General features: G+C 54.1%; 1 protein-coding gene across 1 annotated transcript in view; it reads left to right on the forward strand.

The window, feature by feature from the left end:
* Window positions 1–16,162, forward strand: part of SLCO2A1 (solute carrier organic anion transporter family member 2A1) — a 77,900-nt gene that overhangs the window by 35,470 nt on the left and 26,268 nt on the right. The window contains exon 3 of the mRNA XM_081236110.1: window positions 6,241–6,403. Within this exon, the coding sequence (XP_081092236.1) occupies window positions 6,241–6,403 (163 nt within the window). The remainder of the gene's footprint in view (window positions 1–6,240; window positions 6,404–16,162) is intronic.

Genomic DNA, 16,162 nt, shown 5'->3' on the forward strand with positions numbered 1-16,162 from the left:
CCCCCCCCGCTGACCGCTGAGGGCACCGGGGCTCAGCAAGGGCAGCAGCTTGTGCCAGGTGTGCAGGGCCGCTGCCTCCAAACTCTGTGCCTCTGATTGAGTTCTGTGACCACCCACGAGGTTACGTGGCCTCTGCCCGTCCCCAGTGCAGGGGAAGACGAGCCCCAGGCATGCAGCTAGGGAAGCAGCCCCAGGCTGGCAGCTCCTGTCTTCGGAGGGCAACAGGAGCCAGAGCTGCTCAATGGCCCTGACTCCCAGGCAAGGTCAGAGGTCTATGACCTCCCAGCCACGTGGAGTTTACACTGTCCCTCACTGATGGCACATCAAAGTTAGAGGAAGATAGGGTGGGCCAAGAGGCGAGGGTGAGAGGTCAGAGGGCAGGGTCAGCTAGGAGTCACTGGAAGCCAGGGAGAAAGGGGCAGGGGAGGCAGCAAGCCCCTGCATCGTGGCTGCAGCGTCGTCGGCTCCAGGTGAGGAGACGGGCCCTGGGCCGGGCTCCTGTCTTTGCTTTCCACAAGGCCCGCTGTTCTGGGACGGAGGCCATGGCCTCCCCCTCCCAGGAGCCCAGACGCAATTAGATCTTCCCTTGACATAGCGAAATTCAGGCCAACAACCGACCCAGTAGAGTCTGGGCTCCCCAGACAGCTTCTGGGCTGGGCTGAAAGGAAGGTGGGAAGCGTTCCAACGTCCCCCAACCCCCACCTTCCAGTCTCCCCATCCCACAACCTGCTCCCTGCTGGAAACGCCCCTTTACCCTTGACTCCTGCGCCCTCCACGGCCCACACGGCAGTGCCCCTCAGGAGTCCTCCCCGCCACGCCTGTGCCAGATCCCTCTGCGGTCCTCGGAGGAGGGCTCTCTTCACAGTCACGTCTTCCAGACAGGAAGCTTGCAGGAGAAAGCCTACCCCCATCCCAGTGGCCGCACACGTGTGTAGTGCAGCCAGGATGGGAGCCCAGGTCCGTCTGACGGTCGCCATGCACTCCTCCTCCCCGTGGACTGTTCCTCCACCCTGTGACGTGCACGTACTTGCACACGTACAGCCCTGAGGCCCATCAGTCATGCCTGCGGGCCTCATGGGCCTCAAACCCCCTCCTCTGAACCCCCAGGCCCATGTGGATGCCTTCACTGCTTTCTGGATGCGTGTCTGTGTCCGTGTGTTTTAATGTGTGTGTGTGTATACACGTGCATATGTATGCCTCTGTCTACCTGATTGTGCATCTGTGTCTTGAGCTTCCTGGTGATGCCCAGTGACGGGGGTCTTACCCTCCACGTAGGCTGTGCTCTCCTACAGGACGGGGACCTGGCACCACTCACACAGAATGCACCCTTCTACATGTTGGCTGTGACTTTGATAATGCTTCTGGCACATGTTGTCTTCACAAATGAAGGACACAAGAAAACCAAATCTCTGACATTTGTTTCATCACAGTCCTATCCCGTGACCCTGGCAGACATCACTAATCAACTGCAGTCTTCTTTTCTGCTGAGTCCAGACTCTGGATCCTTCTCAACACAGTGTTCTAGGCACATCTACTAATCAATATCAGAGCTGGTGTGTAGGCTAATCCTCTCTTCCACTATGGCTCGGATGATAGTTGAATCTGTGATCTTCGATGGTTAAATTTTCATTCTTATTTTTCCCATGCTTGGAACAAAGATGTGGGCCCGGGAACAACTGGATTTTTCAAGGGGCAGGGAGTAGCTAGCTGGGACATGTGAGACTGTGTGTGCATCCGTGTGTCTGCGGCAGGAGGCTGATTAGGCCAATAAGGGGCAAAATATTTCCCCAGGTTATAGTTTAATAAAAAATGAAAATAATTCACCCATTAAATTTTCACTTTTCTAAACTTAGATGAGCTTTTCAACAATCAGGTTTTAGAACATGCCTATGGGCATGGTTTGAGGCAAATATCATAAGAAAGTTAATTCCTTGAACCTAACAATCTTGTGTGTGTGCTTAGTGGGAAAATGTGTGTCTGTGTGTATATCTGTTTCTCTGTGTGTCTCAGTATTTGTGCGTGTCTGTGTGTATGACTATGTGTGTGTATCTGCGATCTGAGACTGTGTGTATCCGTGTGTCTGTCTGTATTTCTGTATCTGTGTGCGTCTGTGTGTGTGTGTGTCTGTGCCTGTGTATCTGTGTGTGTTGAGGGGGAGTGGATGGGTGATTGTGTGAAGGAGAGGAACTCAGCCGAAGGGCTTTCTACAATCCCGTTGATTCTGACCGAAGCATTTAGAAACAGACTGAGTAAGAAAGTAGGGGTCTTACCGGAAGAGCAGAGAGCAGCCAAATCAGAGGGGGCTTCGTGTTCAAGCTCGAGGCTCCCAGCTTTTGGGGTGGGCAGTGAGGGACTGGCCTGGCTTCTTGAGCAGAGCCAGGCCCGGGGGCACAGTCTCGCGAAGACGAACCCTCTGGAAGAGGTGCCTGCCTGGTAGACACTTGAGGTGAGGGACAGTGTATCCCGAAGTCAGATGGCTGGGCGGCTGTCACAGCCAGGCCTGAGCGGCTGGGGGAGGAGAGGACCCCGGCAGTGCCGCAAAGGAGGGAAAGGCAGGATTGGGCAGCTGCTTGAGCGCAGGATTGAAGGCACCGCAGACCACAAGGCGGCTGCCTGTCAGAAGCCTGAGGGGTGTGAGAAAAGAACCAGGCCTGGTGGAGGGGAAGGTGAGCCCATCTGGACACCCGGAGTGTGCAGCCTGCTTCCAGGGGACGGGAGCCTTCACGCTGCACCCAGTCTCGCTGGGGTCCAAAGGGTGAGGAGAAGGCGAGACCAGGGCTGGGTGTAACAGGCCAGCGGCAGGAGGAGGGCTTGGCTGGCAGGGAAGACGCTGGGCATCCAGCCCGGTGAAGCAGCGGCTTCCCTGGTCCACCCACGGCCAGGGCTGAGCAGACGCAGTCAGCCACCCTTAATGCCCCCCATCAGTTTGCCCTGGGCCCCTCTGGTTTGAGGCATGGGCAGGGACGTGTTACAGACGGGCTGTGTGATAACCTTCAGATGCTCTAACACGAAGTCCACAAAGCCGTTTTAGGGGCCACTTCCAGGCCGAGGGGCTGAGGCCCGGGCTGCAGAGACCCTGTTCTCCTCAGCTAGAACAGCTTATTCTTTTTTTTTTTTTTTAATATTAGGGAAAATAATTTTTTTCAGAGGAAAGCCACAGCTGAAGGAAAGTTTGGGAACCAAGGTCTTAAGCCAGCATCAGCCATAACAGCTGTAGAGGCCCAGCTTCCCTCCCAGAAGCCAGCCCAGGCCCTGCGGGGAGCGCAGGATGGGCCGCTCCAGGTGGGCGGGGCGGGGCACCCCCCCAATCCTTCCTCCCTGGGTCCCTTCGGGGCCCTCTCCCGTCTGTCTCCCAGACCTTCTCAAGTCAGCCCCAGTTAGCTTAGCTGATGTGGTCTGACATTTACAATCATTTCATGCAAACTGATGGGGAAACAAAAAGGGAATGAAATCTAGGAAGCATAAGAATAAAGCTTTGTTCCCAGGTGCTGGTTTCAGAATGTCCTAGAACCACGTCTTTCCCGATCACACTAGGCTGCCTCCTCACCCACCTTCACATCCCCTTTCTCTGTGTGTCATAAACCATTCTTACTCTTGGCCACACAGGGGGGGTCTCCTGGGCAATCGTGTTCTCTTCTTGAAAAAACCTACCATTTACACCAGCTATGTGTCAGACACCATTCTAGGTGCTGGGGAGACAGGAATGAACAGACAGACAAAAAATCTCTGCTCATATATCATTCTACTGATAAATATGACATTTATTTATAGAAATAAATACAACATGGTGGATCAGATTAGAGTAAATGCTATGAAGAAAAATAAAATCGTGGAGGGGCATGGTGGTTACATTCTAAATAACTCTTTATTCTTTAAATTATATTTAAATTATAAATATATTTAAATATATTATAATTTATTTCTGTTAATTTTTACAACTATAAGTTATATTTAAATAACTCCTTTTTAATTAAGATATCATTGATATTTAACTTTATAGTAGCTGTCCAGGTGTACGACATAATGGTTCGAGATATGTCTATATTGTGAAACAATCACCACAGTGTCTAGCTAAGAACCAGCACCTCACGTAGTTCACGTTGTTTTCTTGTGATGAGAACTTGCAAGATCTATTCTCTTAGCAACTTTCAAATATACAGCACAGGGTTATTAGCTATAGTCGCCATGCCGTACGTGACATCCCAGGACCTGCTTATTTTATAACTGGAAGTGTGTACTTTTGAGGCCCTTCCCCCATTCCACCCACCCCACCCCCTTCTTTTTCAGAGAAGGCTCAACCTGAACAGAGATCTAAAGTGGGGCGCGTTGAGAAGGGAGCCCCCGCAGACATGTAAGATGAGGGAGCAGCCCGTGCCAACACAGCGGCCTGTGTTCAGAGAGCAGCAAGAGGCAGAGTGGCTGGGGTGGAGGAAGGGAGGGGGACGGGAGGAGAGCAGGTCAGAGCAGTGATGGGGAAGGGGACAGGCTCCTCAGGGCTTCGGAGGCTCTGGGACCGACTTTGTTTTTGTTACCTATCGGATTTGGGCAGAGGGAACACGGTCTGGCATTTCAGCAGGACCACTCTGGCCTCTAGGAGGAGAATAGAGGGCTCTGAGGCAAGAGTGGCGGCGGGTAGAAGGCAAAGCTCAGACAGGCTGCCATGGTGGCTGAGACCAGGTGGTGGTGGTGGAGGTGGTGAGAAGTGGTTGGCTTCTGAGGGGCCATTGAAGGCCCGGCCAGTGGGATTTGCTGGTGGTTGGATGTCGGTGTGAAAGGGCAGTCGAGGATGAGGCGCAGATGTTTTGCTTGAGCCACTCATAGGATGAGGTGCCGTCTACTGAGGGGAGGAGGACTGGGGAGGGGGGCACCAGGTTTTGGGTGGAAGATGAGGAACGAGCTCTGGGTTGTGCCGGGCCTGTGGGAGTCAGAAGCGCATACAGAACAAGGAAAGCCGTGGGACTGGCTGAACTCCCCAAGACAAGAGCAGAGGTGTGGGGACTGAGCTCTGAGGGTTAAGAGATCAGGGAGGCGAAGAGGAACCAGCCAAGAAGACCGAGAAGGAGCAGCCGGGGCAGCAAACTAGGAGAACATGGTGTCATGGAAACTTAGTGAAAGGAGTGTGTCAGGAAGGCAGAAACGGTCAACTGAATCAAAGGGTGCTGAGAGATCAAGTGAGAAGAGAACTGAGAATTGGCCAGCGGACTTGGCAATGAGGAGGTCATTGGCAATCTTGGCAAGAGCCACATACCAAGACTCTGGTCCCTATTTCCTGAGACAGGGACACCTGCTTCAACAGCCGGAAGGACACTGTGGTGTGGACAGGGCAGGGGCTACGAGTGCTGCCATCCAGGGCTCCTCTGGTTCAGGTGAACTTACCTTCTGGGGCACAGGACCATCTCTTTGGATGGAGTCGAGGTCAGAAGATCCACCAGCAAGCACCCCTTTTGCCGTTTAAGACCCTGCTCCCCAAGCTGGGGCCTTCGGGTCCCCTCTTTGGCTCTGGGTGCGGCTCAGAGAGCACGCTTTCCAGGGAGCACCAGGAACATGAGTTACTGGTGTTTCCACCCGGGAAGGCACTTAGGGCGCTTTAGTCCTCGTCCCTCATTCACAGAGGTGGAAGCCATCCCGGGGAGGGCCAGAGCTGATTAGCAGCAGGGCTGCTGGGGCAGAAGCTCCCTTCTCCAAGGGGCAGTAGACCCGTGTAGTTAAGACGGGGCGCTTCCACCTCAGGCAGTCCTTGCTGGAGCCACCTCCAGACCTCATGGACATGGCAAGTTACTGAATATTCCGAGCCCCAGTCGTGTCGTCTGCAAAAATGAGACTTGTTGCATGATGAAACGAGATAGTGAAGGTTGCTTGGTGGTTCTTCTGACTATGAAGTCAGAGTCCTTAGGGAGTTTAGTTAGGGAACACGTACTGTTCCTAGGAGCCAGCCAGAATAGGAGGCTTTCTTGAATTTGGTCCCAAAAGCTTTGGTCCTAATGGTTGAGCTTCCCATGGTCTCTAGATACTTCTCTTGGTCTGGTCTAGAAGGCTGAGGCGGGGAAGGGTTTCTGACAACAGGGGAAAGCTGAAACTGCATGCTTGGCCCTCCCGGCAAAGCTGGCACCACAGCTCTGCTTGGGCCCTTGGGTGACACCAGGCAGCTTCTTGCCTCTCTGCTGGGACAGTCAGGCCGACTCTGTGGGTGGCTGAGGACAGAGCCTCTGGTCTCACGTGGCTCCTCCGCTCTCTCTGCAGATCAGCAATGCCATCCTCATCATCTTTGTCAGCTACTTTGGCAGCCGGGTGCACCGTCCGCGGCTGATCGGCATGGGGGGTCTCCTCCTGGCTTCGGGTGCCTTTGTCCTCACCCTCCCACACTTCCTCTCAGAACCTTACCAATACACCGTGACCAGCATGGGTAAGTGGCCTCCCACTCTTGCTTCAAGGGGATGAGGGTACGTGATTCTGTAGGTTCTGACTTTCAGATACGCTCTGGGGAGAAGAGCCGAGGAAACTTTCTGGTGGGAGAGGGCAGCATAACCCAGAGTGGTATCCATTGCCCCAGAAGCACCCCAACCAACTTTGTGAGATACCCACTCAATCCTCCTGTGCTTTTGGTGGGATCCTGGGATGTTTGGATGCCCACCATCCTCTCCCATCTTCCATGTTATTGTTGACTATATTTTAGCTCTGCCTGTCTTTACCCTCCTCCCAGTGGTCATTATTAATATAGTTGTTATTTATAAATAGTTCAGTACTTAGTTATATTTACCCACAAGTTTACCGGCTTCTTTGCTCACCATTGCTTCTTGCATTTCATCCACCCTTGTTGATTTAACTTCCTTTTTCCTGAAGTACATCCTTCAGCATTCTTTTCAAACAGTTTTTCAAATCCATCTGCCCTATTTTCATGGTTTCTTGGTATTTCCTTATGATTTCTATTTTCATTTTAGTTTCTTCGACTTTTTTTTTTTTTTCCTTTTTGCGTTACTCAGGCCTCTCACTGTTGTGGCCTCTCCCGTTGCGGAGCACAGGCTCCAGACGCGCAGGCTCAGCGGCCATGGCTCACGGGCCTAGCCACTCCGTGGCACGTGGGATCTTCCCAGACCGGGGGACGAACCCACGTCCCCTGCATTGGCAGGCGGACTCTCAACCACTGCGCCACCAGGGAAGCCCTTCAACTATTTTAAATGTATTTATTTTATAGTCCTTTTTAGATTGTTTTATTAGCACAGATTTTGAGATTGCTAATCCTCCCACATTCTGTGTCTGCTTGCTCTTGTTTACGGTGGAGTGTTTCCTTTATGTTCTGTAATATAATATTTGATGGTGCGGTCATTGGCAGTGAGATTTGTTTTCCCCCCTGTGGAAATTTTGTGTAGTCTGGGTAGGAAATAGCCCCAAGGGTGGTTTTGTATTTGCATTTACTTGGCACCCTGGGAACATCACTGCTTTGGAGCTAATTTTATGATAGTGTATTGGCGTGGGATCAATTTGCACTAGTTTTAAGGGATATGGTATGTGGGCAGTGGTTTTGTGAGGAGCAGCAAGTGAGAGGCCCAGTCCCTAAACGTTTATTCTCGGTCTGCTGTATTGGAGTTGAAGATGTCTGAGGATAGACGGGCCACCCAGGGATGCACTGAGGGGATAACTGATCCCTGTTTGCTTAAATACCAGGCTTGTTTTTAGTCATATATGCAGAGCGGGTCCAAGAGGGGAGTCACTTAGAATGCCAAACGGGAATGCTTTATAGGCTGTGAGACCTACAGTGGGGAGGTGGGTAGCTGGAATGGAAAAAGAATGGAGCAGGAACAGCGACGTGTAATGATGAAATGTTTGTTGGGCTGGGAATCTTTTCCCCACCTCCCTGGTAATCACCAGTGAACTGATCACTGGTGATTACCATAAATTCACTGTGGCCTTTGGATCTATTTGGACTATTTAAGCCTGAGTCTTGCTTCAAATAGGCCCAGGAGGAAGACAGACCCAAGCTTAGGGGTCTAAGCTCTTTCTCCCCCTCGGTCTAGACAAGGGGTCTGAGGCCAGCTCTGAAGGAGAGTCAGGAGTTGCTGGCCACCTCAGAGAGCCATGTGCCGAGCCTGCTCCAGACACATGGTCCCTGCCCCTCCTGGTCAGCATGAAGACTGGGCTAATGGAATCAGCAAGGGAACCTGGGGTGCTGGGGCCAGGCTTCGGGGAGGGCATCCTGCTAGGCGCCACACACCATGGCCTGCTTAGCCTGGAGGCTGGCTCCCCCAGCCTGGGCTGAATACCAAGGGCATTTGCATCACACAGAGCAGCCACCACAGAGGGTGGCTGGAGACCTGCGGGCCTCTGAAAGCAGTCACTCTGCTCCTTGTTAGGGGTGGGCGGGCGTCTGGGGTCCTTTCCACCACCATCCTCCCTGCTCTGAGGCAAACTCTCTGCCTCAGTGCTCTTAGCCCACCTCCACTGAGAGAGGAAAGAATGGGACTGTGAGAGGGACCACAGCTCGCCTGCCAGCCTGCAGGGAGGAATCGCTGTCCAGGAGCGTGAGCTTCGTTGTTTTTTTGTTTGTGTAAACTCTGTTTGCAGCAATAGGACACAGTCTCCTTTACGCTGGCTGGGATCAGAGCAGCAGCTGCAAGTGCTCAGGGCTGGGCTACCTTCAGGGCATCTTCCCAGTGCCAGGGGGTTGGGATAAGGAGGACTTTGGCCCAGGAGCCACATCCTTGGGATCTAGCTGGAGCTGTGGGTGCCAGTACAGTGGGGGCATGTGCTATGCTAATATGTGCAAACAAAAATATTCATAAAATCTCACTTCGTGGGAAAAGTTTGAAATACGACTCTTACTTCAAATGTATTCCTATGGGAACTTCAGTTTTAAATTATGCAGGGCCATCAGGCACACACAAATTTCATTAAACGTGCCACCCTGAATCATGTCATGAATCTGGACGGTCCGGGGTCTGAAGCTGGGCTTTGAAACCCCCTAACAGCATGGCCTTGGGCCACTTCCTCCGCAGCTGAGTCTCAGTTCCTACCTGTATAAAATGGACCCTCCCTCGCAGGGCTGCGAGGGCCGAAGGACGCATGCTCTGAATTTAGCCAAGGGGCTGGCACATGCAGTAACCATTAAGCGCCGGCTTTTATAACAAGCGATGCTGGGAACAATACATGTAATATGCTGGGTAACTAGCGTCCCACAGGAGGAAGCGCCTGCTTGCTCTGGAGAGTCTGACAGCTCACAGCCAATGCGCTGGACGTCCTGCGGGCATTTGAAGGCAGCTTCTCCCTGGTCCTGACCGTACAGCTGTCCTCTGCCCTAGCCGGAGCAGGGCCCCTCCCTTGGTATAGTCCTTGCTGCGTCTTTACCCGTGAGGCACAGGATTTCTCTTGGTTGAAGCTTAGGCTGCTGCGCTGCTCTGTTCCCAGACCCTTAAGTTGGAGCCACCTGGTATGCTGGGTAGAGAGAGCATAGACATTCAAATCCCAGCTCAGCCATTTAGGGGCTAAGTCTGCTTAGGCAAGCCGCTGTTCATCTTTCTGAACCTCAGTTTCTTCATCTGTAAAATGGGAACAATAATACCTCCACTTTCAGTGTGTTCTGAGGGCAAAATGAAAACTACATAGTATAGGTAAAGTGCTTCGCCCGTGTTAGCTGTTCAGCACATTTCTCTTGGCCTGCCCTTGATGTGGTATTTGAAATCTCTTCCTCATGAGCAATGACCCCCAGACCTATTATCATGTGCTGACTGCTGACTCTTTCCCCTTGGAGCAAAGCTACTCCAGAAATGAACATGGGAAATGAAAAGTAACTCTGTATTTCAGGGAAAAAAATGAAAGAGGAGCTGAATATTGTGGGAATCACAGAGACCTTTAACAACTCATGGCTAATTTTAAAAAGGCCATGCAGACATTTATGAATGTTTAGATTTTCTAAATGTCAGTGGGGTCCGGAAATACGCCTGGCGCCTTTAGAGAAAAGCCTAGCCACCAAGCCAAAGCCTCTAAGACCACTTCTGGAAGGCTCAGAGAGGTTTGGATAGGTGGGAAACAGGCCAACGCAAGACCAGTTCTCCCGGGAGACAAGAGAAGGGTCTTTGGAAACAAGTGTCTGGTAGGAGTAGGTGTAACCTGTGAGAGGTCCTGAGCCAAGTCTAGAGGGAAGTCAGCCCCACCCAGACAATGGATGCACACAGGAGGGGCTTCCTGTGGGAGGAGCGGGGGTGGGGGGAGTCTGTTGTATTTTTGGAGCAGCCGAAAAAAGAAAGGGGAGAGTGGCTTTCTAGTCCTCCGCTCATGAAGCTGCCAGTGCCTCACGCACGCTCGTTCATCAGAGGCGTCCCTGGGCAGGAGGGTGGTGGGCAGGCCTGGGGACGGGAGCCTCGGGCTCCTGAGTGACCGCGCCCCTTCCTCGGCGGAGGACACGCCGGCCTGGAGCAGAACCCCAGTGCCACGCAGGGGGGAGCCGCTCAGGGCCCCTGAGCTCAGGGCAGTTCGGGGGGAGCACCCGGCCGTGGTGCCAGAGGGACCCGCTCGGAACCGTGGGGGAGGGGAGTGTCTGCGGGGTAAGCGTGAGTGCGTGTGAGGGAGGCGTTCCTCTGTGAGCAGGTGGCCGGCAGTGGAGGGGGGTGGAAGGTGTGGGGTCTGCGAGGGTGTGGAGGTGGAGGCGGGGACGGGCGAGGCCGGCAGCAGGGCCGCTGTTAGGGTGGAGGTGCCTAGGGAGGCGGGGGGAGCATGCGTGCTGGGGGCGGAGGGTGGGCGGACGTGGGGGGGGTGGGAGGTGCACAGCCCGGCCAGCTGGGTCTGGTTAACCTGAAAAGGGGGGGAAGCAGCAGTGGGGGGCGAGTCACAAAACACATGGGTGTTATCAAGTCAACTGAGAGGGAAACCGCCCTGAACGGATGAGCACAGCTAAGCTAACGAGACCTGACGTGGAACACGTTTTCAACGCACAGTATAGGAAAGAAGAGAAACGCGTGCGGAGAAATGACAGAGGACACCAGGCTGCCGTGTTGCGTGTCAGGGGAAGGCCGGGGAAGGAGCTGGGGCCGCGGAGAACAGGCGTCTCCAAGGCACGGCCCCAGCGGCTGACCTGAGAGCCTTTGCCTCTGTCAGGCTCTCTTAACGTGTGTTTTGTGGGAGAGTCACGACCCACCCTGGCTGGCCTGGAAGCGGGATCCCTTGTTCTGGGTCTCCAGCCCTGGCCCCAGGAGAGACCTCCCCCTCCCCCTGGAGGCTTGTTCCTCACTTGCTCAGGGGCGAGGCTGGGGGTGCAGGCCTGCTCCATGTCTGGTGAGGAGGGGAGGGACGCCTAGGGGCCAGGCTGCGTCCTGCGTCCTGCATCCTGCTGCTCTGGGGAGAGTGGCGTCCCGGGGACCCCTGGTGGACTGTGTGTCTTGGGCCCACCCAAGGCAGCGGGGAGGGCCTCCTGGGGAGAGTCAGCAGCCAGGGTGGAAAAGGAAGGCTGGTTACTATTCCAGTGGCTATGGTTGCCCCAGGAAAACTGTCAGGGAGTCGGGGATAGCCCCACAGAAGCAGGGTGCCAGCCCCTGTCCCCTGGGGCCCTGTGGTTTGAAGAAACCATTGATGCCTCCTGCCTGAGGCCTTGGGCCCCCAAGGACCCCCAGAGGACACAGGGAGCAGCTTCTGCTGTTCTGACCACACTCGAGGCTACTGTGCCCAGACACCTCCTGTGGCCCAAAGGCTTGACTAGGGAACCAGCAGGCACATTCGGGCAGCGAGCGACCCACACCACGAGGCAGGAAACCAGCAGAAGCAGTTTCTTTCTCTCAGGAACAAAAGGGCTTTTGAGGATTCAGAGCTTGGATTGGCCACCGTCAGGGGATGTGAGGCTCAGAGATCTAAAGGGGGAAACGGCAAAGAGAAGTCAGGTATTTGGAGGCGGGGAGGTCATGGAAGTGGAGCCCCGTGGTGGGATTCGTGCCCTCGTAGAAGAGGTCAGAGAGCTGTCTGGCTCTTTTTCAGCCCCGTGAGGGTGCAGCGGGAAGTCAGCAGTCTGGCTCTCACCAGAACCCCACCAGGCTGGCACCCCGATTTTGGACTTCCTCTGTGTGTAAGCCTCCCAGGCTATGATTCTTTGGTACAGCAGCCGCAGCTGACTCCAGAAGATTCAGTCCCTTTGGCTGGAGCCCCTCCCTGTAGCCTGGGATCTCATTTTGAATTTTCAGCCTTTGGACTGTCTTATTTGCCATTGCCACCGGCTTCACACCTTTCATGTCCTTCACAAATCTGTCAGCTGTTCTCAGCTGTCCCCAGGTCCGGGACAGTGGTGCTGCGTGGTGTCTCCCAGGTCACACAGGCCCATCTGCGCCTGCACTGGGCACGCCTTGAGCAGTTCTCCCTCGAGGACTCAGCCACGTGTCCACCTCTGGTCTGGATATCTGTCAGGATATCATGACAGGCTTTGTCCAAAGGCTTCCTCCACTCAAGTAACACCGTGTTATGGCTTCCTGCCAGTCTGGGAGCCCCATTAACAAAGGAAATGAGCTTGGTTTGGCATGACTGACTCTTGATGAACTCATGTTGGCTCAGCTAATCCCTTTTTTTTTTCCCCCTTCAAATTGCTCCTCATCAACCTGTTAATAAATCTGTGAACAATAAGTTCTGCTTCACTCCCAACTGGGGGGTGCAAATTAAGCGCACATTCTGTTTGAACACTAAAATTAAATGGCTCTGAGCGGCCATCCTGTTGCCTCGGGTGTGTCTTGCTTCCCTCCTATCCACTAAGAAACAGTGTTGATGATGAGCTGAGCTGGGTGATGCCTCTTTCCGAGGCCTGGTGGCGGTTCCTCAGGGGCGGGCGCATGTGCGGGGCGGGGGGTAGGGTGGTGCCCAGCCTGTTACACAGCGCACAGTGGACCTGCCCTCTCATGCCCAGCTCGCTGGTCACATGGCCTCCTCAATACAAGTAGGCATTTCCCCACGGCCCCTCTGGTGCCAGGGTGGCGGTGCGGAAGGGGCGTACAGCCTCAGTCTCAGTCTCGGAAACTCAGTCTTGAGAGCAGACCAGGGGAACCCTCTTCTTCCACTCACCTAAGCTCACTCTTTTCCTGCATGGATGTGAGTCCTTGCAAGCAACCCACTTGCCCTCAACCCCTCTATTACATCCATTCGTTGCTAGTGACCAGCGCTGACCTTACTTGTCTCTAAGTTTCTGGATCCGTCCCCAAGTCCTTAGAAACCTGGGCCCTAACGCCTGTCTCCAGGGTTCTGCCATCTCCTTCATCTGTTTAAATTTCTCCATTTCTGGCCTATTTGGATGAATGTGGATCTTACTGTGTGATCACTATATCGCAGGTTATGACATTGTTATTCATTTTCATCTGAATAAGAATGTTACAAGGTAGGTATGATTATCCGTATCTGTTTTGGAAATGAAGAGACTAAGATCCTGAGAGTTCCCTGACCAGTGAGCCGCAGAACCAAGATTTGAACCCGGTCTGTCTGACTTCAAAATATGAATTCCTTGCACTGCCCCACCAGCTGTCAACCCCCAGCTAGTGCAGAAGAATAGGTTCTCCTAGTTTCCCAAGATAAAAGTCAGAATGCACGTGCCCATAGAAATCATTGTCTAAGTGGAGGCTTAGTCTAGTTGGAAGAGAACACATGTTATCACAGGGGCATGATGGACTGACAAGGCTTTGTGAACTCCATGGGGACCCAATCACTTCTGATATGCAAACAAGTCACTTTATAAATGACTTTGAGATCTCAATCATGAGTAAGTTCGGGACAGCCTGTTCCAGGCCTGCCGGTGGGCGTGGCCAGAGTTTCGGGAAGAACTGTTGAGTGGCCGAATTTAGGAGGATGAGGAAATAGGTCTTTCAGGATGGAACATTCTGAACGAGGTTCCAGGAGTTTGCTGATAGCTCGAGGCTTGGCATTTTGGCCACGCTTCCAGAAAACTCTCCGGAAACACCGCTGCCTTTCTCTATTGTTCTCTTATGGGCTGCTTCTGAGGTTTGGGTCTTGCTAACCTCCTCCTCATTTGGCCCTACTCACCCGCAAACGGTGCCCTCTTCCGAGCAGGGAGGTCATGGGTGGCTCTCAAGGTGCTGCCCTCTTGTTTCCTGGCACAATTCTCTCTTTCCTCTACCAGACGAGAAGGATTACTCACTCGCCACAGCCTTCCTATGTTGCTCAACCCTTCTAGGGTCCTCTCTTGGCCCCAGCGCTGGATCTTTGTGCAGAGACCTCTTCTTTTGTTTTTGTTTTTGTTTGTTTGTTTGTTTGTTTTCCGGTACGCGGGCCTCTCACTGTTGTAGCCTCTCCCGTTGCGGAGCACAGGCTCCGGACGCGCAGGCTCAGCGGCCATGGCTCACGGGCCCAGCCGCTCCGCGGCATGTGGGATCCTCCCGGACTGGGGCACGAACCCGTGTCCCCTGCATCGGCAGGCGGACTCTCAACCACTGCGCCACCAGGGAAGCCCCAGAGACCTCTTATGAGACCCTTGACAGCCCGCTGGCCTCAGCCCGGCCGCACCTGGAACGTGCGTCCTTGCACAGTGGGGAGGCCAGGCCCTAGTCTGCCCAGCTCCACCGTCCCCGCGGGTCCCAGTCCAGGGAGGTAACCCTTCCTGCCACCGCGTCCCCACGTCCCAAGCCCATGGAGGGGTTCAGAAATTAGAGCTGAAATTCTGCGTATGTAAATTGTGGGATGAGTCAGAGGGTTGACTGGCGTGCATCTGGGCTGGTGGGGGGGTTGCTGGAGGAGGGGAGAGGTCCCCAATTGTTTCTAGTTAGCCCTGTGAAAACTGGCACGGCTAGACCTCTGGTGTCTTGTGGGAAGAAGAATGTGCTCTGATAAACTTGAGCCTTCCAGAAGTGGGCCTCAGGGAAGATGAGAAACAGACTGACAGCCCGTTCGAACATACCCCCTCCCTCCTTTACCCAGGCCCCTCAAGGCGGAGGCGGGTGGCCTCCGAGTCTGTGGTGGCTGGAAGAAGCAGGCGTTTCTCTGACCATATCACAGGGTCTGATGGTGGGCAGGTGGGAGGAGGAGGGCGGTGAGCTTCTCGAAGTCCAAGGAGAGGACTGGGTGCGGGGCCGTTGCTGGAACGGCTGAGGACCGGGGAGAGGGTGCTCCGTTCCAGGGAGGAGAGGGGTGGGGTGGGCTGCAGAAAGCTGAGCCCCACAGTTCTGCCGATGGGTCCTGATACAGGTCTTTTCACTCCCATCACTGTCTTTTTTTTTTGCGGTACGCGGGCCTCTCACTGTTGTGGCCTCTCCCGTTGCGGAGCACAGGCTCCGGACGCGCAGGCTCCGGACGCGCAGGCTCAGCGGACATGGCTCATGGGCCCAGCCGCTCCGCAGCATGTGGGATCTTCCCGGACCAGGGCACGAACCCATGTCCCCTGCATCGGCAGGCAGACTCTCAACCACTGCGCCACCAAGGAAGCCCTGTCTTCTTCTTTTTAAGAGAAGAGCCTAAGGTTCTAAACTCTAGAAGACTCTGTCCTCACCAGAGTGAGCTGGGCAGGGCCATCCCCGCAGGGAGGCCCAGGTGTCAGTTCCTGGAAAGCTCAGACCTTGTCTCTGTCAAACACCTTCACCACAACACAACACGTCAGGGAGCAGCGGGTCCTCCCCACCGCCACACCCCGCCTCCAGGACGCAGAGCAAGCTGCTGCTTCCCAGGTGGAGGAACTGATCTTTCCCTTTCGCCTGTGTCACAGCCTGGTCTGGGGTGGATTTGGCCCCATTTGGGGCAGGCATAAGGAAAAGAGAGTTTGTTGAGAGATCTTGAATCAATTTGGAACGTAGAATAGCCCAAGAGGATCTCAGTAGACTTGGATTTAATTTGGTGCCAATTGATTATCTTTTAAAGTACACATTAAAAAAATTTTATTTATTTTAATTAATTTATTTTTGGCCGCGTTGGGTCTTCGTTGCTGCACGTGGGCTTTCTCTAGTTGTGGCGAGTGGGGAGCTAGTCTTCGTTGTGGCGCACGGGCTTCTCACTACGGTGGCTTCTCTTGTTGGGGAGCAAGGGCTCTAGGCGTGCAGGCTTCAGCAGTTGTGGCACGCGGGCTCAGTAGTTGTGGCTTGCGGGCTCTAGAGCACAGGCTCAGTAGTTGTGGCACGTGGGCTCAGTAGTTGTGGCTCGCGGGCTCTAGAGCACAGGCTCAGCAGTTTTGGCACATGGGCTTAGTTGCTCTGCAGCATGTGGGATC

This window comes from Mesoplodon bidens (assembly GCF_964165515.1).
Source record: "Mesoplodon bidens genome assembly, chromosome: 5".
NCBI classification, from domain to species: Eukaryota; Metazoa; Chordata; class Mammalia; order Artiodactyla; family Ziphiidae; genus Mesoplodon; species Mesoplodon bidens.